The sequence below is a fragment of the Phascolarctos cinereus genome, unplaced genomic scaffold (assembly GCF_003287225.1).
Source record: "Phascolarctos cinereus isolate Bilbo 61053 unplaced genomic scaffold, phaCin_HiC Scaffold_5;HRSCAF=322, whole genome shotgun sequence".
NCBI classification, from domain to species: Eukaryota; Metazoa; Chordata; class Mammalia; order Diprotodontia; family Phascolarctidae; genus Phascolarctos; species Phascolarctos cinereus.
In genome coordinates, this window is record NW_027555958.1 from 12,553,405 (window position 1) to 12,575,838 (window position 22,434).

The 22,434-nt window shown below is 41.0% G+C and overlaps 1 protein-coding gene across 5 annotated transcripts in view; it reads left to right on the forward strand.

Annotated features, from left to right (window-relative positions):
- Positions 1–22,434, forward strand: part of DIS3L2 (DIS3 like 3'-5' exoribonuclease 2) — a 358,658-nt gene that overhangs the window by 24,791 nt on the left and 311,433 nt on the right. For all 5 annotated transcript variants that reach the window (XM_020972180.2, XM_078154658.1, XM_020972186.2 and 2 more), the window contains 2 exons: positions 14,424–14,561; positions 15,014–15,171. In XM_020972180.2, coding sequence (XP_020827839.1) covers positions 14,424–14,561; positions 15,014–15,171 — 296 coding nt within the window. The remainder of the gene's footprint in view (positions 1–14,423; positions 14,562–15,013; positions 15,172–22,434) is intronic.

Consider the following 22,434-nt stretch of genomic DNA (forward strand, 5'->3'; position numbering starts at 1 on the left):
ACAGAACTTAAACAATTTTTCAAGAAGTGAATACTTTGTATTTCTTTCAAAAACTTTTTTTTTTAATGTTTTGGCTACCTATCTAATGAGGAATGTCTCTTATACTTATAAATTTATATCAGTTCTTAGAGATTGGGGATGTAAGCTTTTACCAGAAATATTTATGGTAAGAATTTTCTCAAAATGGTTTCTTTGCTTCTTGTTCTGCCAGATACCATATGTTTGTTAGGAGCTCACTTATGTGCCAGGCCCTTGGGATACAAAGAAAGCAAAAACATAGTTCCTGCCCTCAAGGGGTCTACAGTCTCCCGGGGGACAGTGTGCAAACAACTAAGTACCTACAGGGGGTGTATGAAACCAGTGGAAAGTAATCTTGGAGGGAAGATCCTGGCAGTGGGGGGATGGGAGGAGGCACAAAGGTCTCCTGGAGAAAATGGGATTTGAACTGAGTCTTGAAGGAAGCCTGGAAAAAGCCGGTGGGGGGTGGGTGGGTGGGGGGGATAGTGTTGGTGGCCAGGATGATCAGTAAACAGGCACATATGGCTGGTCTGTAAAGTACGCAAAGAAGAGTGATCAGATAGGGGGCGGGGGTGAGTTTACAAAGGGCTTAAAATGTCAAACAGAGCATTTTTGATTTTGATTCTGGAGGCGATAGGAAGCCACTGGAGTTTGTTTTGTTTGTATGGGTCAGGGGGTCAGACCTGTGCTTTACGAAGTGAAAGATGGACAGGAGTGGGGGGAGACTTGTGACTGCTGCTGTAGTCCAGGAGTGAGGCAATGAGGCCTGTACCAGGGGAGTGGCTGTGTGGATGGAGAGGAGGGGATGTGTGTGAGGGATGTTGTGAAAATAGAAGTAGCAAGACTTGACAAGAGGTTGGATAAGTGAATGAGTGGGAGAGAGTAATCAAGAATGACCCCGAGGCTGAGAGCCTGAGCAGCTGGGAAAGTGGCAGTGCCCTTGTTAGTAACAGGGAAGTGTAGAAGATGGGTGGGGGGAAAGGGGCATTTGGGGAAAGTTCGTGAGTTCTGTTTTGGACATGTTGAGTTTGAGATGCCTAAGGGATATCTAGTTTAAGAAGTCTGAAAGTGACGTGAGGCTGGAGCTCAGGAGAGAGGTTACTGCTGGACTTCTGATTCTAGGAGTCACTTGCCTAGAGATGCTAACTGAAACCACAGGAATCGCTGAGGTCATGAAGTGAGATAGTATGAAAGGAGAAGAGAAGAGGGCCTAGGATAGACCCTTGGGGGACACTTTGCTTAGAGAGTGTGACTTGGATGAAGAACCAGAAAAGGAGACTGAGGAAAGTCAGTCAGGTAGGAGGAGGGCTAAGAGAAGTGTTACAAAAACCTGGAGAGAAGAGAGTGATCCACAGTGTCAAAGGCTGCAGAGAGGCCAAGAGGGAGAAAGATGGAAAAAAGTCCATTCGATTTTTAAATTAAAGGATCATTGGTGGCTTTGGAGTCAAATGTTGAGCATGAAGTCAGATTGTAGAGGGTTTAGAAGAAGTGAAAAGAAAGAATGGAGGTACCTGAGTGTAGATGGACTTTCTCATACAGCTTAACTGAGAAAGGGGATATGTGGATGTATCTGTAGGTAGCAAGGAAGGAGCGATGGAAGATTAAAGAGAGTGGGGATGACAGAGGGAGCTGTTTGCTGGAGAGGATGGGGCTGGGATGGAATCAAGGCTACATGTAGAGGGTTTGCCTAGATGAGGAGAGGGACTCCCACCTCCTCATGTGGCACATGGGAGGAGGAGGAGCAGTTAGAGGGAAACAGCTGAATGATGTGAGGTAAGCTAGAGGGAAGCAGAGGGGCCTCTCAGGATGGCCTCTGCATTGCTTTTTGTTGTGCAAGCCCTTTTTACTTTAGATAATCAAACCACCTATTTTGTTTCTAGTACTTTCTTCTCTTTGTTAAATGCACAAATTTTCTGTTTATCCTAGCCACAATAAAGAAGTCATTCCATTTTCTTCTAATTTTTTAATTTTAGAAAATGTCTAAGATTATCTTTTTGGAATTTGTTGTGGTGTGTATGTGACTAGAATTTAAATTGAATCACTTTTTTTTTCAGTCATAGTTATCTGATTCTATTTGTTTTTTATTGAATAACATGTTTAGTGATCTTGGATTTAAACATACTTCTGTATTGCTTTGGTTCTAATTCTGCATCACCTCTTTTCTCTATTGTCTATGTTTTTATCTTACTCTATGTAGTTAAGTTACTGGTTTTTGAAGTATAATTTGAGATCTGGAAGTGTAAGACTTTTTAAAAATTTCTCATGAATGTCCTTGATATTCTTGTCTGTTTCTTAATTTTTCAGTAACACTTTATCTTAGTTGACATTTTGATTGTTATGACATTAAATTTGTATGTTAATTTTTGTGCTTTTCAGCCTGCATGCTGGATTTGTTACCTCTCTGTCAGGAGGTGGGTACTGTACTGTGTCATGGTTCCCTTAGAATTGTGGTTAGTCATGGTGTTGACCAGAGTACTTAAGTTTGAAATAACACGTCTTTACAATGTCATTATTATTGTATACATGATTCTCCTGTGCTGCTTGCTTTGCTCTGCATCAATTCATACAAGTCTTCCCAGGTTTCTCTGAAACTATCCCCCCTCATAATTTCCTGTAGCTTGGTGGTATCGTGTTACATTCATATACTATGATTTCAGTCATTTTCTGATTGATAGGCATCCTGTTAGTTTCCAGTGCTTTGCTGCTACAGAAAGAGCTACTATAGATATTTTTTGTACGTGTGTTTTCTTTTTATCTTTCTTTGATCTCTGATGTATTTAGTGACTTGTTTTGGGCATAGTTTCATATTGCTTTCCAGAGGGGGTAGACAAGTTAACAGCTCTGCCAACAAGACATTAATGTATCTGTTTTCCCTCAGTTCCTCTCCATTTACTATTTTTCTTTATTGCTAGTCCAATAGGTGTAAGGTAGTAGCTCAGAGTTGAGTTTTCACTTCAGACATTTCATTTCCCACCTGACTGCTCTTGTTTTGGACTTCTTTGGCTTCCTTTCTAGCGTTCTTTTGTCTGTTGTCTCTCCCCACTGGCTCATAAACTCCTTGAGGTCAGGGATTTTTGTCTTCCTATTTGTTTCCACAGTGCTTAGCATGGTGCCTGTTAACGTAGCGGGCACATAATAAATGCTTATTGACCATTGACAGTTTTGGGAAACAATTCACAGAGCATAGAGAGGAAAGTATTAGGTTTTTGAATGTTTAGTAGAATTCTTGTGTGAATTGCAGTTGTCTCAGATATGGAAGGGGTCCCAGAAGCTCTCTGTATCAATCTAATCTGAAAGGGAATCCCCTTGACTTACGAAGTAACCTGCTCTGTTTTTTTGGACACTGCCAAATTGTAAGGGAGTTTTCCCTCACTTTGAGCTCTATTTTGACTTTCTACAGTTGCCATCTACTGCTCATTCTGCCCTCTGGGGCTATGGAAAACAGGTCTGATTTCTCCTTCACATGACAGCCCCTCACCTGTTTGAAGAGAATAGCCATGTCCCCCTCTAATTCTGCTGTAGGTGGAATATTCCCAGTGTCAGTCCTTTTCTACGTTGTCTGTGGGGCCATCACGATCACCCTCCGGACTGTGTTTTATCAATTTTATTTTATTTTCAGCTCTGAATTCTTTCCCCTACCGTTCTCTCCTCTCCCTTCCACTGAGAAAGCATGAAAACAAAACCTGTTACAAATATATAGTCAAGTAAAAATGTTAGGATGTGTGTTAGAATTCATTCAATAAGGCTTTTTCTCTCTATTGAAAAATTCAGTCATTATAATTGTTACATTCGACTTAATCTCTGCTCTTCTTTGTAAGATACATTTTCCTTCATTTCGTTCATTGTAATCCTTTCCTGACTGTAAGACATAATCAACAAACACCACCAAACATTGATTATTTTAACACTATAAATGTCTCATTTGTGAAGAATTAGCTGCTAATGGATAACTTTCCCTCCTTTATTTGTGGCCATTGTAAAATGATCACACAACCATCTTTTTAAATTTGAAAAGAAGATTTAGTTTTCCTGGGGCCTGATTTTATGGTAATGTCCCCCATCTTTTCCTTCTCCTTTTCCTTTTTTTGCATACCTATCATGTTGTAATTCCTTTTGTGAGTTTTTTTTTTTAATAGAGAAACGTTGTGAGATTGGTGTTTGGTACTATTCTTTGGGGTCACTTGTTGGTCATCTTGGTCATCTAATTGTTGTAGTCTTAAAACTTGCCAGGATTGGTTCTAGGGGATATGAATTCGGGTTCATCTTACTGGTGTCCTGTGAAATCTGTCCATCTAGAATCTGTTTATTCTTTTCAGTATTTCTGGGAAACTTTCTTGTTTAGTTTCCTAAAGAATCATCTTCAAATTATTTTTCTTTAGATATGTTAGGACACCTGATAAGTCTTAAATTTTAATTCCTCTTTTTATGTTTTCCTTTTGTGTATTCCTTTTATGTTATGAATATGCTGCTTCTGTATCCATTTAGTCCATTTTTTCCCAGTTGAGTAAATTTTTTGGGTTCACTTCTATTCCTTCTGCCATTCTGACCCTCTAGTAAAATAATTTTTTAAAATCAAGTCTCATTATGATTATGTTTTCTGTGAATTTTTTTTTGAACTGCTAATTTTTATCAGCTTGTCCTAAATTCTTTACTTGCACTCAATTACTTCTTTATTTCATATCATGACATTTTTGTTAATTTAATTTCTTCCATTAGCTGTTTTATATTTATTTATTTATTATAATTTTTAAATACATTTTTATTGAAGTCTTTGGGCCATCATAGATTTCCCTCAATATTTCTCCTCATTCCTCTAACCTTCCCAGATAACAATCCCTTATACAAATAATAATTTTTTTTGAGATGAAATGAGACAAAAATGAGCACAACTGATCAAATACGTTGAAAAAGTCTGGACAGTATGCACTGTACAACACTTCTGTATCACTTGCCTCTTCAGAATGTTGGTGGCAGTATCTGCTCGTACGTCTTCCCTTCAGCCAGCCTAATTCTCTATGATTTTGCAACCTTCACTTCTGATTTTTTTGGGAGCGGGTCTTTTGGTTTACATTGCTCAGCCCACTCTCCAGTTGACGGGCATCCCTTCAGTTTCCCATTCTTTGACATCACAAAAAGAGATGCCATAAATGTTTTTGTGCATGTAGATTCCTTCCCTCTGATTTTGATCTCTGGTATGGGTGGGTTGAAAGGTATGTACAGTTTAATAGCTTTTTGGGTATCATTACAAACTGCTTTCCAGAATGGCTGGGCCTGCTCCACCAATAGTGTATTAGGATACCTATTTTCTCATAGCTTTTCAAGCATTTGTCATTTCCCTTTTTTGTCATCTTTGCCAATTTGTTGGGTGTGAAGTGGACCCTAAGAGAAACTTTGATTTTTATTTCTCTTAATTCTTAGTTATTTAGAACGTTTAAAAAAAATGTCTATTGCCAGCTTGGATTTCTTCCTCTGACGTTGTACGTTCATATCCTCTGACCATTATCAGTTGAGAAATGGCTCTTATCCTTATAAATTTGAATCAGTTCCTATATGTATATTTACATACCTGTTGATATCATCTACTGATCTGTCATCTATCTTTCTTGGAAAAGAGACGTTTGTTAGAAGAATTTGCTACAAAGGTTTTTTCCCCCACAATTTCTTGCTTCTCTTCTAATTTTAACAGCATTGGTTTAGTTTGTACAAAAACGTTGAAATTTTATGCAATTAAAACTGTCCATTTTCCCTTCTTTGGAACTCTTTATTTCTTGTTTGGTCATGAACCCTTCCCCCTACCTAAAGATCTGACAGGTAATTTCTTATGTTCTCCTCTAATATGTTTATGATATCATCCTTTAAGTCTAAATGATGTACCCATTTGAGCTTGTCTTGGTATAGGTTTGAGATGTTGGGTTTTCCCTAGTTTTTGCCGGACTGCTTTCCAGTTTCCCCAGCAGTTTTTATCAAATAGGGAGTTCTTTTTCCTGTAATTTATGTTTTCTAGTTATTGAGTTCCACTGTTTCTGATTCTCCCTTGTCTAGTCTGTTCTATTGATCTACCTCTCTATTTTTCAAGTGACACTAAATGGCTTTGATGACTGCTGCTTTGTAATATAGTTTAAGGTCTGGAAGTGCTACTCCCCCTTTGTCCCTCCTTCTTGATGTTCTGTATTCTTCTATTTTTCCAAAAGAGTTTTGTTATTATTTTATTGAGTCTCGTCGGGTATTCCGACAATTAGACAATTAGAATGGTGTAGTCTCCTGTCAAGTTTGCCTGAGCGACATCATTGCTTACCGTGTCCTTGTCCTTTTCTGTATGTGCCAGGAATTGACCTTTGACTCCACGTCAGTCCACTGGCAGGCTGCAGAGTAAGAGAGGAGCTGAGACGTGGCAACTAAACCCATCCCCTTTTAGGAGCATGTCCCTTTTAGCGCGGTCTTTGGCTGCTTTGAGATGGTCTCTTGGCCTTGAGTGCTAAAATAAACTCCTTTCCATTTTCTCTTCCTGGATTTGCTTCATTATTGAGGGCAAGGCCCAGACAAAGATTGTCTTTCGACAATAGAGTTAAAAGTATAAATTGAGTGTGGCATTGTTGTCATTTTTTATTGCACTGGCATGGCTCAGCAGTGGACTGTGACTGTCCTTCCAACGATTCATATTCTTCGTTTCTTTAAGGAGCCCTTTGTAATTGATTTTATATGAGTCTTTGGTATGCATTAGTAGATTCAACCCCAGTGGGTATGTTGTGTATTTTGTAGTTATTTGCAATGAGATTTCTCTTTCTATTATTGTGTTTTGGATTTTGTTAATAATAATTGCTAACATTTATAGTGTATCTCTAGGCAGCTAGGTGGTGCAGTGGATAGAGCACCAGGCCTGGAGTAGTCAGGAAGACCTGAGTTCAAATCCAGCCTCAGACAGTTACTGGCTGTGGGACCTTGGGCAAGTCACTTAACCCTGTTTGCCTCAGTTTTCTCATCTGTAAAATAAACTGGCAAACCACTTCAGTGTCTTTTCCAAGAAAACCCCAGATGGGTTCACAAAGAGTTGGACACGACCAAAACATGACTGAACAATAACAAATAGAGTGCCTACTATGTGCCAGGCATGTGCTAAGCACTTTACAGTTATTATCTCATTTGATCTCACAACAATCTTGGGAGGTAGATGCTATTTATTATCCCCATTTTATAAATGAGGAAACTAAGGCAAATAAGTGACTTGCTCAGGGTCACAGAGCTACTGAGTATCTAAGAAGTAAGAACAGTTTTATTTCCTCTTCACCTATCTTTATGCCTTTAATTTCTTCCTCTTACTGCGAAATGCTGGCATTTCCAGAACTGTATCAAATAATAGTGGGACAGTGGGCATAATTGCTTTACTCCTGTGTTTATTGGAAAAGGTTCTAGTGTGTCCCCATTGGACATGATACTTGCTTTTGATTTTAGATTAAAAATAAAAATAAAAAATGCCTGTACTTTGTGGGGTTTTTAGCATAAACTTATGTTGTACTTTATCCAAGACTTTCTGCGCCTAAGGAGATAACGATGTGGTTTTGGATGTTTTTGTTTTTGATATAATTACTTATATTTATGTCCTAATATTGAACCATCCTTCCTTTTCTGGTATAAATTCAACTTTATTATAATGAATTCCTTAGAGGAATCACTGTTGTCTACTCTATTGGACAGAATCAAAACCGTTTAAAAAAAAGTCAGTACTCATTAATAATATTGGTTTTTAGTTCTTTCTTTGTTTCCTGATTTTAGACGTTAGGATTATGTTTGTCCCATAAAAGGAATCTGGTAGTCTCCTTTTTTTTTTTAGTTTTTTGTAGTATGGGTACTAAGTATTTTTAAAAATTTGATAGAATTCTCCTATGTATCTGTCAGCACTAGGAGTATTTTTCTTTGGTAGTTCCTCTACAGCTAGTCTTATTTCTTTTTCTGAGATTGGGTTAAGATCTGCATTTGGTCTTTTGTCATTTTGAGTATTTCATATTTTTGAAGATAATTATCTATTTCTTTTCTTAGTTTTGTTAGCATACAATTGTATAATTCTGATTATTTTCATTTTTCTGTTTTTGTTGTGATTTCACCTTGTTTGTTTGCTATGCTGTTCCATTTGATTTTCTTCTCCTTTTTAATTAGACTAGGTAAAGGCTGATCAGTTTTATTAGTCTTTTCAAACAACTGGCTTTTAGTTTTAGTCATCATTTCTATAGTTTTTATTTTGGTTTAAACTTGTGCTTATTTTTTTTCTATTTTTTAAAAGGTGCGTATTCATTAATCCTCTCTTTTTTCTTTTTTGTTAATGTATGTTTCTAGAGATATGATTTTTTTCCCCTGACGACTAAAACTTTTGGCCTTATATCAGAAATTGTAGTATGCTGTTTGATCATTATGATTTTTTCCACTTAATTATTATTTCTGTTATTTGTTCTTTGATCTACTCATCATTTCAGATTTCATTGTTAAGTTTTGATTTGCATCTTCATCTTTTGTTTGTGGTCCCTGATGACTTTTTATTGTGCTATGGCTTGTAAAAGATGTATTTATTATCTTTTTTTATATTCGTTCATAATTTCTGCATCCGAACACATGGCTTTTTGTAAAAGTTTTATGTCATACTGGAAATATGTCTATTCTTTAGCAGTTCCATTTGGAAGATGCCAAAAATCTTTTTCGCTCTAGTTTCTTCAGTAATTTGTTCAGTTCTGTAGTTTCTCTTTTGTTTATCTTTCTTTTAGTCTTATCTAAACTGAGAAAGGGATATTGGAATCCCTAGCCACCGTTGTGTTACTGAAAAGAAAATATGTCTTCTTATAATTAATATTTCTTTTTTGAATTTAGATGCTATTGTTGTGGTGTAAGGGTGCCAGGAACCCTGACATGCAGGGGTACAGGGCAGGAGGGGTCTACCTCCAAAGAATGCGGTCAATTCAGCCTTTTTTCTGGCCAAGCAGAGAGTTTGTGATGACACTGTTTAGGGTGGGCGAGATTCCTAATGAGTCTGTGCAATTTAATGGGGGCAAGATCAACACTTTGATGCAGAAATTGTGGGAAGATCCGGACGAGATTAAGGAGCGGCAGGTATCCTGGGGTTGTCTGGAGATAAGAGAGGATGAAGAGTTGGGGTGGGTTGGGGCCACAATAAAGGACAGTCAAAATTATTATACTGGGATGAACGATGCCTCGGGTAAATGCCAGTGATCTGGGTTCAGGGGTGGTGTTCCTGACCTTTGTTGGCAAGTTCAAGGACTGAGCATCTTTTCTTTTTGGAGGTCCAGATTCCACACCCTGTCATTGTGGCGTTTGGGGTATATAAGTTTAATAGAGATATTGATTTGTTGTCTAAGATCCTTTTCAGCATCGCGTTTCCTTGTTTATCCTTGTCTTGGTTCTGAATTTTTCTTTTTTGGCTTTGTCGATAGCTTGACTGTAGCTGCTGCTCTTTTGGATTCATCTGATGCGTGGTCAGTTTTTTTTTCCAGCCCTTCTTTTATTCTGTGTTTGTCTTTGTTTTTAAAATCATTTTCTTTTCAGTAACAGATGTTGCGTTTTGTTTTCTTATCTAATATGCCACTCATTCATCTTACTGGGTTATGCAGTCCATTCACGTTTAGAGTTATGAGAATTAGGTTTATATTTTCCTTCGTTTATCTATAATATCTTTTTTCCAAATTAAGATCCTCCCACCCACCCCCCTTTCTCTACAGGCATAGAACTATGTTCCCCCCCCCCCAGTTATTTTAGCTTAACCTCTTTTAAGGCAAACCATTCCCACCAGCTCTCTTTACCTATTCCTCAATCCTCTCTGCCCCTTTCTTGTTTGTTACCTCTTAATTTTGGAGTTTCACTTACTTGTTCCTTTTTCTTTCTTGCTTTTATGTGGTTATTTAATTCTCCCCCCTCCCCCATTTAGGTAAGCAAAATCCCCATTTCCCTCTTCCTATTCAGCTGATTTTGTTCATTAGTTAAAATTTCATTTTTTGGTGCCTTTTTCTAGAAAGGATTTCTTTTTCTCATCCTCTTCATTAGTTATCTTCCTTTTCTGTCTTTTGGGAATGTTTGTTCATTGTCTCTGTGTTCATCAAGGCACTACAGCTTGTCATGATGCTGATTTTGGCTTCTTTCTAAGTAGTTTCTATGTTATTACCTTGTGATCTTACCCCTTGGCCCCTCTCTTTTTGTTGTACTTTACCCTTGGCAAGGGTAATAGAGAGAATTAATTCCCCCCCCCGAAGATCTTTGATAATTATATTCATTTTTTCCTTATAGCTAGGTCCTAATTAATGTTACTGATGAATCTTTGGAAATGATGGATTATTTGAACCTACGTTACATATTTCCATTGGTCTGGAACCAGTGACCATATTTTACATAAGTATAACTTCAGTAGTATGATTTTGAATTCACGTGACCACTCTGGGGGATTCATTATTCACTCTAGTGGAGACCAAGCTGTATTTTCCTCTGTTGCTCACTTCCTGACTCCCTCTCTTTTGATGGTAGTTTTCTTGGGGGCTCTATCTCAAAGCCATTTCAGCCTCCTATACTGGGCAATTAATAGTTCTTCAGCCTCAGTCTCTGCCCTTAGTGACTTCTTGGGGGACCCCAGCCAGCTGCTGGGCTCTTTTTCTTTAGGCTTAGTGGAGTACCTCCCGGCCTCGCACACATGGATCCTTTCCCAGGTCTGAATTCTGCTACAGTACAGAATGCTGGTGGTGCTGCTCTCCTGGCCTGACCAAGCGTTTGTCATTTTTATTTTCATGGCACTGGGATGAAGGGTTTGTAGAACTGAATTCTTTTGCCAGCCCTTAGGTTGGCCTGTGCAGTCACACTGTTGGAACATGGGGGCTGAGGGGGTACTGAGTGGGTTAGAGATTCTTCTCTTTGTTAATTCATCAGGTTTTTACCTTGTTTGGGTTTTTGGTGGAGACAGCTGTGTCATGGAGACAGCTAAAATGGCCTTATCTCTTGGGTATAATTCCTGTTTTGGAGAGCCTGGAGAGGTCATGAAGATTGGACACAATGTTTAGTCCTCCAACTTGTAGGCCATGTGATGGGAAGTCTCCTTTAGTATATTTATTATACATTTTCCTTTACCTTAACCTCCTGATGTTGTTTCTGATGCTGCATTTGGTGGTGTTTCAGGGTATTTTTCTTCTGGTGTTTTTGTCACTGTTTCTTTTAAATTCATAATATTTTTTCATTGTGTTGGAGCTGTCTTTGGCTCGTTCATTTTTGAGTGTTTTTAAACATTTTCTTTTGAGGATTCCTTGTAGTTTTGCTTCTTTTGGCATTTCTTTTGCTGTTTTTTGAGGGATTATTGAGGAGTCGGCTCCTCTGTAACCTTTCACTTTGCCATCTCCCTAGAATCTCTTCCAAGCAAAAATATGAAAGAAGATTGCATTTCAGTGGGATTCAAATTTTAGGGGAAAATTTAAAGAAATGTAAATACTGATGTATATTCAGGTACATTTTTCATTAATCTTCAAGTATGCTCAGTTAATATTGAGTCTGACCTTGGCTCCATTTTCCTCCTGCTTTAATATCATGCCTTTTGGAAAACCTGTTGTACCGTCAGACAAATTGCTCTTCCTCCTCGGTCTGGTTCTCTTATGTTTCTGTCTCCTTACACTGGAAGCTGGCTTCTCCTTTGGTAACACCATGACCTTTTAAGTCTCCATGACGCCTGCCTTTTCTTCTTTCATGCCTCCTGACTCCCAGAATCAGGGGGAGTGTTCAGATACTTCTTGCTGTCCGCTGTCACTTGCAGGCCCTTGCTCTGTCCCTCTTAGAAACTCCCTTACCTCTGAAATTCGTGACTGTGGTTATCCCGCCCTCTCCTAACAGTGCTTGTTGCTAGCATCAGCCCGCCTCGAGGGCGCTCTTGCTGTTTCCCTCCAGGACTTTGGCCCTTGGCCCACAGTCTCTCTCTTCTCCCTCCCTGAGTTAAACTAACGAGAGATCCCCTGGGTGGCCGTGGGGGGTTGGCCCTTGATCACTGGAGGCAGCTTCTCACCAACAGCATAGATTGCAGGTTGGATCGAGCCTCTCGAAGTGGTGGGGCCATCTGTGGCAGTGAGCTTAAAGGCTCCTTGGGGACCTGTGCCTGCCGTGCAGATGGGAGGGACAAACTTGGTTTCTGGTGGTGGAAGATGTAGGTGCTGTTATGCTTTTTAGTCTCCCCTAAGTTTGGTGGTGGTGGTGGGGAAAGAGTAGGATGGATGAGTCGATAATTTAAGATGTATTCTTTAATTGCCAGTGGATGAGAAGATTATTTTTTCTTTGTGTTAGTTTTGTACGGAGTGGCTCTTCTACCAAAGCCGTGTGCCCGTATCTTCCTGTGGCTTTGAGGCAATGCTCAGATGGCGGCAGTGAAGGGTGTTTTCTGGAAGGCCCTATTGAAGCAAGATTCATTGTGAGTGTGGGCCTTGTGACAGTGATCATGCTGGGTACTCCAGGACTAACTTAATTGGCAGAGGCCTGTCACCAGTCAGAGGTCTTCATCTCTTAAGACAGGAAGGGATTGTAAAACTCATCGGCCTTCTCTTCTTACAGCTCATTGCTCGGGTTGGGGTGGCTTTGGTAGTCTTTTTCATTTATTCACCTTTTTTTTGGAATATTTATTTCCTTGTGGGGAAAGCATCTAGGAAGAATCCTGAGGAACTGCTGTATTTTTGTCTTTGTTTGGAAGAAGACCTTTCCTCTATGCTCCTTGTCCCTGGATTTGGTCTTTCCCTGCTGTATTTCTGGGGCATGTGTATATCTCTGTCTTTGATGTTATTGGACTTTGTGTCATGTTTTGGCTCCTTCAGCTTCTTTCATTTCCTTTCTTGTCTTGACTTGAGCTTTTACTGTTGATGAGCTGGCAAATCGAGCATTTCCCATAGGTGACATGAGTAACTTCTTGACTTGTATTTCTTCTGCGTCCCCTTTTCACCCTAGTTCCTTCTCTCTTTCTGTCTCTCACCTTTCTGATACCTTTGGCAACCATCCCTGCTTTTCACTTGTATCCTCTTTCTTTCCTTCTGCCCATCATCTTCCTGTCTTTGCTGCTGCTCAAAAGCCTTCTGTGTGGAATCTCCCATTCCAAAGGCCTTTGTACCCTTTACTCTCAGTTTCTGCAAATTGATTCTTGGGTGTAGTGAAAAGTAGAGCGTCCAGACTGTGGAGTTTCTTTCCTGCTGCTCGTCACCTCCTTGGTTTCTGTCCTCTGTTACTCAGCCTCCAGTGGTATATTTATTTCCGGCCCTAGGCCAGCTAACCCTCTGAACCTCGCTTCTGCTCTGTTTTCTTCCCTGCCATGGTTTGTGGGTTTCAGGCCAGCAGATTTTCTCCTTTCCTGCATCAGGTTGGCTACATCTTTGGCAATTGTCCCTTCACTTTCTCCTTTTTCTAGGATGCTTAGCTTTTCTCTTTTGTTATTTAAAACTTAAAAATGGTGAATTTGAACAAAAACCACATTGTATTTCATTTGGGAAGGATGCGTGTGTGGGAAGTGTAGAGGGAGCGTAAACTGCTGTTCAGAATGGCAGCTTGGTGTGTCTTCTGGGAAAGGGAGCTGGCCCCCAGCATACTTTGCAGGTAAGGGCTTGGATTCTGGGCCAGTGGCCACTGGGGATGGAAGGCCAAGGGGGCAGCTGCCCTGTTCCCACGTCAGTCACCTGATCCATGGAACAAGATTGGCATGAGCTTTAGGAGCTGTTTCTGCTCTCCTGGCTGGTCTGAGCTGATGGGATGGAAGAAAAGGGTGTAAAGCAGAGATCTGTGGTGATTTATTATTTTTCCAGACTGCTTTGCTTTTGTGATCACCTTTCTTAAGCTTACGGACAGATGAGTCTAGATTTAAGTTTGGGGATGAATGGGATGGAGAAGGGCTTGGACCATTTTCCTGGGTCATGTGTCCCTTCCATTTTGAGCCCCTGAAAGATGAAATGGGGTGCCTTACAATGTCGCAGGTTTTGTTTTTGTTGTTTTTAATTTTTTTTGGCTAGGCAATAGGGTTAAGTGACTTTGCCCAGGGTCACACTGCTAGTAAGTGTTATGTGTCTGAAGCCGGATTTGAACTCAGGTGCTCCTGAATCCAGAGCCAGTGCTCTATCCACTGTGCTACCTAGCTGCCCCTTTTGTTTTTCTTCATTACCCCGTTTGAAGTAGTTTTCCATTCAAACCAAGGGCAAAGGCCAAAGCAGTCCTTCATCCATGAAACAGAGAGGGGAGAAGTCAGTCTTGAAAGAAAAGTCAGCTCCAGGTTGAGTCATTTCATAGCTGATTAGACAGAAATGACATTTAGGTCCCTAACTAAGAACCTTGGAAGGGCTTTGCAAGCTTGTGCAAAGTGAGCCTCTCAGAGCAGATGTGTTCCTCCACGCTGACGGCTTTATCTTGGGTTGCAGGGAGTCGGACTCGAAAGGCCTCCGAGCAGAGTGGCAGTGCTCCTTCTAGCCTGGGGAAGAAGAGGCACCTCTTGGAGTCTGAAGCTATGAGCCATTTGGACTGCAAGTTACACCCAAAGCAGCTGGGAGCTCCAAAAGGTATGAAAGGCAATTGGGGCAGGGGGGGGGGGGGGGAGAGATGGAGAGTGTGTGCCTAGGACTGAGGGTTGCTACAGGCTCCCAGGGACCTCTTCTCTATTTGGGGTACCTTTGTTGTGATAGACAAGCATTTTTCATACTCCTCCTAGGAAGTGATACCACATCTTTTAGAAATAGATGTTTATAGCTAATTTAAATAAGTTTGTTGCATATGTAAGAATCAAAACACCCTTAGCACAGTTTCCCTTAAAGGTCTAGTGGGCATGTTCACTTTTGGTTTTGTTGAGGCACTCCTGCCCATGATTTTTTACAATGGTGAGAAACAATGGAGTCATATTTTTTCTATTTTCATCTTCATAAAATAAAATGAGATTCTAAAGGGTTAGAATCTGGTTTTGGAAATGTAGTGACCTTGGACTTGTAAAGGAATTGGTGGTGCTTTGTGTTCCTAGGTGTGTCCCATGCAGTTGGCTGCTCCAGAGCTGGGTCATCGCCAGTTGACAAAAAGATGCCGAGCAAACCCTCCCAAGGGAAGAAAAGGAGTATATTTGAGGCCTACATGTCGAAGGAGAGTGTCTCAGCTGGCTTGAAGAGAGGGACTCTTATTCAGGTGTGTGAAACATGACATGAGAATGCTTTGTTAACATCATAAATGTTTGTTGATTAAACAGTCATGATGATTTATCGATTATGGCCATGGCGATGGTGGCCATTCAGAGGCTAACAGGGAACTGGCATCTGGGTGGTTTTTCTCCGGACGTTGGCCAGAGGAAGCTCTGAGCTGCCTTAGCTGAAGGACATTCTTTCAGTTTGGGGAGTTTGCTGGCCATTACACAGATATAGAACCAGTTTAGAGACTGCTTTCTGAAGACTTCTTTTAACACTGCAGGGCTGTTAGGGAGTTTGTCTGCTTAAAACAGAGATGGCAGACACAGGGCCCCCAGGCTGCTGTGACCTAACATTCCCAAACCGGATTAAAGTATAATTAACCAAGTACCTACATATGCAGTAGGTTTTCTGAGTCAGTGTGTGGACTCACAGATCCTTATGCGAGGTGGGAATTTGATGCTACTGGTTCATAGAGCAAGCCCAGCTCAAGTGTTTCTAACTTCTCACCCCAGAACCATGCACAGAGATGGCCCTGGGGTTTATGGGGGGAGGTCATCTGGAGGGCCTCACTTGGCACGTGGTGGTGGCTCTTGGTGACCTTGGAGATGCAGTGCAGGACCTAAGTCACCAGTGGGGCTTTGTGATGTGGCAGCAGCCATCTCCTTTATGAACTTCCCAGAAGTGGGCTCTGGTTTTAGCCACCTGATCTTGGGCAAGAGCATCCCTGTTCGAGGCCTCTGCATTTAGACTAAGTGACTGTCCAGCTCTAACTTTCTTTCGGTTTGTCTCTCAGGCAAGTGCTGGACTGTGTCTGTATCATGTTTTGAGCTTTGCAGAGAAAAACACTTCAAAAATATCCCTGCTTAGGAAAAAAAAATGATTTTGTGTAACATTCGCAAATGTGACTTAGCTTATCACCATTATCAGGCAGATGCCTTGTTTCTGGGCGGAGGGAAGACAGGAACCCAGCAGATGCTTTCAGGGAGGGACCATCCATGCCTCAGATTGTGTTATAAAACATCATGGCTCATCGGAGGGGAAGGGCCAAGTTTACCTGCCTCATGCTGCTTGTGTGTGTGAATTGGGGCTCTGGTCAGCCGAGCTCGCCTGGGAGAGAAGAGTCACCCACAGTCGCCGCCTCTTACTGAGGAATGGCCTCCGATGAGGGCCTGGCCTGAGCTCCAGGGCTGGGCACTCAGCAGGTGCCATCCTGCCTCCCTTCTCCTCACCTCTATAGAATCATCCATGGTTGAGTGTCTGGGGGAGGGGGGTTAATAGTCTGTAGTTTTTGGATGGAAAAAGCGTTTTTGGTAAGTGAACTGGGCTGACCTGAAGGCTAGTATTGATTCTGGGTCTCTTCTTGCCAAGTCCTCCTTAGCTTTTTCCCAGGTTTGTTTGTTTTTGTTTTTATTGTTTTGTTTTGAAATAACAGCTGACATTTCTATAGCAATGTAAAGTTTACAAAATGCTTTGTGTACATTGTCTCATTGGATACTTATACTGACCCCTTAAGGTGGGAAATGAATATTATCTCCGTTTTATAAACAAGGGAACTGAAGCTCAGCTAGGGGGGAGGGCATTGCCCACAGTCCCACAAGGAAGTAAGTATCAGAGGCAAGATTCAAACCGCGGCTTCTCCTGAGGCCAGGTCTGGTACTTTTTACCCTGGGCCATGCTGGGACCCTCTCTCAGCTGTGGTCACTCTGGCAGTATCCATGAGGAAGAAATAAATAAGAAACCTTAAGAAAAATAGTGGGAAGGCTGAATGTAGAGAGGTTGTCAGCAGGGACTGGGAAGAGAATGGGAGCACTGCCATGGACTTCTCAGGCCAGGAAACTTAAAGGCCGTTCATTGGCTTGTGAATCAGCTCTGATCAATATGGTAGGTCTTGTTCCCAAGTGTCTGTAAGTGGTTCCTGCTGGAGTGTGACATCATGAGACCTTACAGCCAGAGCTTCACTCCCTTATCCACATATGAGAACAGTTGTTCTTTGCAGATGGGGAAAAGAGCTGGTTCCAGATATGAGATCACAGCGTGAAATGGACAACACTGTAAATAAGATTTTCATAGGCCCAAGATACAGGGCCCATCTGCTTCCTAATGTAAACTTGCTGTGTGGACTCTTTGCTCTCTAATCAAGAGCAAAGGAGCTCTGGAAGAAAGGTATTTTAATGCCATCGGACCAAAACAGGTTTCATGTTGGCCTCAGCTATGGAGCACTAGTTAATTTTCATGTTCAGATTTCAGAACATTGTGACATCTTCCTCCCTTGCCCCGGGACAGTGCCCCACCTTCTCCAGGAGCACTGGAGAGCCTGGTTTCTCTGGAGCACTTTCCCCTTCCTTCTTTGTTTTAGGTCATTGTCAAACCTTGAGGTCACGTTTTAAGTGGAATCACAGTTTCAGCTGTAAGAATCTGTTCCTCTCAGATCATGACTACAAATGAGCAGCAGAGGGGAGGGCATCACAGTTTTGACTACATACAGTGAAAATGTTTTTACATAAACAAATGTCATACATTTAAAATGAAAAAGGAAACAGGTTAGCTAGGAAAAATCATTGACCAAGTCTCTGTGATAAAGATTTCCTGTCCAAGTGATGTAACTGATTTAAATTTGTAAGGGTAAGAGCCACTTCCCAATTGATAAGTGGTCAGAGGATATGAATAGGTAGTACCCAAGCTATACATTAAAAAAATGCTTCAGGGGCAGTGAGGTGGCGCAATGGATAGAGAACCGGCCCTGGATTCAGGAGGACCTGAGTTCAAATCCAGCCTCAGACACATAACACTTACTAGCTTGTGACCCTGAGCAAGTCACTTAACCCCATTGCCTAACCAAAAAAAAAAATACTTCAAAGGACAGCTGGGTGGCACAGTGGATAGAGCACCAGCCTTGGAGTTAGGAGGACCTGAGTTCAAATCTGGCCTCAGACACTTACTAGCTTGTGACCCTGGGCAAGTCACTTAAGCCCATTGCCTAAACAAAAAAAAAATGCTTCAGATCACTAAGAGAGGAATTCAAATTAAAGCTGTTCTCAGGTTTCACTTCACAACTATCGTATTGATAAAGTGAGAGGCGCCGGCCAGGCTGCAGGCAAACAGTCATAGCTGGTGCACTGGTCAGGGCTGTGACTTGGTCTAGCCATTCTGGAAAGTGATTTGGGATGACATCTGAGCCAGCCTCCCACTCGGCCTGTACTCTAACTAGATCAAAGAAAGAGGAAACAGACCTGGATGTGCAAATATAATTTATAGTGGCTTTTTTTGTAGTGACCCCAAGCTGGAAGATACAGGGGTGCCCTTCATTTGGGGGATAGCTAAGCAGATTATAGTATAAATGGAGACTCTTTTTATGCCATAAGAAATGACAAAATGGGCACCTCTGTGAGCAGAGGGAAATGAGCAGGGCTAGAACAGTTTATATATGACAGCATTGTAGAAAAACATAGCTTTGGTCAGGGCAGTGACAAATCATGGCTCCAGAAGAATGAAGATGAGGCTCCTCCTGCCCAAGAGCTGATGAGCTTAAACGGTAGAGGGAGACACACGTTTCTGCATCTGGACCATGTTAGTAAACATTGATTAAGCACCTACTGTATACCGGGCACTGTGCTAAGCACTGGGGAAGCAAAAAGAGGCAAAAGACAATCTCTGCCCTCAAGGAGCTTATGGTCTAAGGGGGACAATGGGCTGACAAACCTGTACAGACAAGCTGTGCGCAGGATAAACAGTCAGAAGCGGGAAGGCTTCCTGCAGGATGTGAGATTTTAGTTGGGGATCTGAGGAAGCCAGAGAAACCAGGAGGCGGAGGTGAAGAGGGGGAGCATTCCAGGTGTGGGGGATACCCGTATGACGGAGGGGCTCTCACAAGGTAGGAGCTTGGTTTGCCAGACTGAGCATTTAGTCTACAAGGGCCTTGGGTTTTCTTTGGAAATTGTTCAGTTGTGGGGTGGGCAGTGGGAGATAAGAGATAATAACATGCTGAGTTAAAAAAAAAAAGATTCTCTTCTACTTCGAATATGTGGCTTTGGAACAGAGGAGAGTAAAGGATGATGTTAAAGCATGGATCTTATCTCGGGCCAGGCTGAAGTTAAAGATGAGCAAAGGGGAAGAACAGGTTTCAGCAGGGAGTGTGCGTGTGTGAGCGTGTGTGGGTGTATGTGTGTATATGTATCCCTGTGTGTACACATGTGTGTGAGTGTGTATATATTTGTGTATGTGTGTGTGTGTGAGTGTGTGTGTGTGTGTGTGTATCCCTGTGTGTACACATGTGTGTGAGTGTGTATATATTTGTGTATGTGTGTATGTGTGTGTGTATTTGTGTGTGTGGGAGAGAGAGCAAGAGATGGGAGCCATCTTTCATTAACAAAGCATTGGATCAGGCTGTGTTGGAAGGCCCCTGAGGGCAGAAATTTGTGGGGCAACATATTTCCCACCTTACTTTCCTTGGAGAAGGATAAAAAAAAAAACGTCCTTGTGACTTTGCATTAAATTGTTACTCAAGAGTGGGTGAGCTTTGTAAGAAAATCTTTTTTTTCTTTTAATCATGCTTTGACCTCATGGACTGCCGTTAAGGAGCTCCTGCCAAACAACAGTAAAATGTGTAGTAGAACTGTATGTAGCAGAATGTATAGTAAAACTATAGGGCATTTAGGTGGCCAAGTGGACAGAGCACCAGGCCTGCAGTCAGGAAGCCTCTTCTTCCCGAGGTCAAATCCAGCCTCAGACACCTACTAGCTGTGTGACCCTGGGCAAGTCACTTAACCCTGTCTGCCTTAGTTTCCTCATCTCTAAAATGAGCTGGAGAAGGAAATGACAAACCGCTCCAGTATTTTTGCCAAGGAAGCCCCAGATGAGGTTGTGAAGAATCAGACAAATGACTGAATAACAACAACAACAACAATAGTTGGGTTAAAAAGAGATATTTCACATTGTGTTAATGACCACTTTTTAAAGTTTTTTTTGGTAGTTGGAGGAAGGAGATGGAGCAGTCTTCCTTTTAAGGCCAACACAGCCTCAGAAATTAAATGGAGCTATTACTGTCTGCTCCCAGACAGACAATAACCTAGTATACTTTACACTTACCCTCTGCCTCTCTGAATTTCTCAGGATGCTTTCTCCCAGCAAGTCAGCTGAGCAAGGAAGGATAAGAGGGAAGTGTATTGATGTGCTTTAGGCACAGACTCTGTTTTTCGCTCCCTCTTGACTCTGCTCTCCTCCTCATGCTCTAATAATTGTGCTAATACAACTTAGTAAGAAGAGGAGTCATTTCACATCATCAGAGTTTGTAGAGCTTGTAGTAGGTAGGGAAAAACTGCTTTAAAGACTTTTAAAGACTCTTTGGTTTCTGCCTTTGGGAGAAAAACAAATACCATTGAGTGTCAATTTCCCCTAAGAAATTTCTCCCATTGAACACATTTAAAGGGTGGGATTTCAGATTTGCCAAATGAAAGCTCGATTTCCTAGATAATGTAGGTCATCAAGGTACTTTATTTGCCAATAAAGAAACTTATGAATCTACGTGAGGGTACTTGCCTGAGCTGATCCTTGAAACATGTTATTGGACGTAGGTCATTTTCTAATAAAACCTGACAGGTACTTTCATGCAGCGTGAACAAAAGCATTTTGTCTAAGCCTAAAACATACCTTCCTATTACTCAGGTATGACTAGTGGTTCTATTTCTTTCTTTTATTTTTTTTTTTAATTTTATTAATTTATTTTGATTTGTCAACAATCACTTCCATATGCTTTTGAGTTGAAAGTTTTTCTCCCCCTTCCTCCCCCCCACCCTCCCCAAGACAGCACATAATCTGACATAGGCTTTACATTTACATTCCTATTAAACATATTTTCACATTAGTGAAGTTGTAAGTAAAAATTAAAACCAATACGAGGAACCATCAGAAAGATGAAACAAAACTCAACTGAAGGTAAAAATAAGTGAGAGCGATTCGACTTCCATAGTTCTTTCTTTGGATGTGGACAGCATTTTCCATCCCGAGGCCTCTGGAGATGTCTTAGATCCTCTTAATGCTGAGAAGAGTTCAGCTTAATAATGTTAGTCATTACATAATGTGGCTGTTATTGTGTACAAAGTCCTCTTGGTTCTGCTCACTTCACTCTGCATCAGACCATGTAAGTCTTCCCAGGTGTTTCTGAAGTCAGCCTGTTCATCATTTCTTATAGCACAACAGTATTCCATTACATTCATATACCACAACTTGCTCAGCCATTCCCCAATTGATGGGCATCCTCTCAATTTCCAATTCTTTGCCACCACAAAAAGAGCTGCTATGAATATCTTTGTACATGTGGGTCCTTTTCCCATTTGTTTGATCTCTTTGGGATATAGCCCTAGAAGTGGTATTGCTGGATCAAAGGGTATGCACATTTTTGTAGCCCTTTGGGCATAGTTCCAAATTGTTCTCCCAAATGTTTGGATCATTTCACAACTCCACCAACAATGTATTAATGTTCCAATTTTCCCACATCCTCTCCAACATTTCATTTTCCTGTTTTGTCATGTTGACCAATCTGACAGGTGTGATGTGGTACCTCAGAGTTGTTTTGATTTGCATTTCTCTAATCAATAACGATTTAGAGCATTTTTTCATATGACTATAGATGGCTTTAATTTCTTCATCTGAGAACTGTCTGTTCATATCCTTTGACCATTTATCAATTGGGGAATGGCTTGTGTTCTTATAAATTTGTCTTAATTCTCTATATATTTTAGAAATGAGGCCTTTATCAGAGAGACTGGTTGTAAAAATTCTTTCCCAATTTTCTACCTTCCTTCTAATCTTAGTTGCATTGGCTTTGTTTGTGCAAAAACTTTTCAATTTAATGTAATCAAAATTATCCATTTTGCTTTTCATAATGTTCTCTATCTCCTGTTTGGTCATGAATTCTTCTGTTCTCCATAGATCTGATAGGTAAACTATTCCTTGTTCTCCCAGTTTACTTATGGTATGAGCCTTTATGTCTAAGTCCTGAACCCATTTTGACTTTATTTTGGTATATGGTGTGAGATTGGGGTCTATGCCTAGTTTCTGGCATACTCTTTTCCAGTTTTCCCAGCAGTTTTTTTCAAAGAGTGGGATCTTATGCCAGAAGCTGGGGTCTTTGGGTTTATCACATAATAGATTACTATAGTCATTGACTACTGTGTCTTGCATATTTAACCTATTCCACTGATCCACCTCCCTATTTCTTAGCCAGTACCAAGCAGTTTTGATGATTGCTGCTTTATAATACAATTTA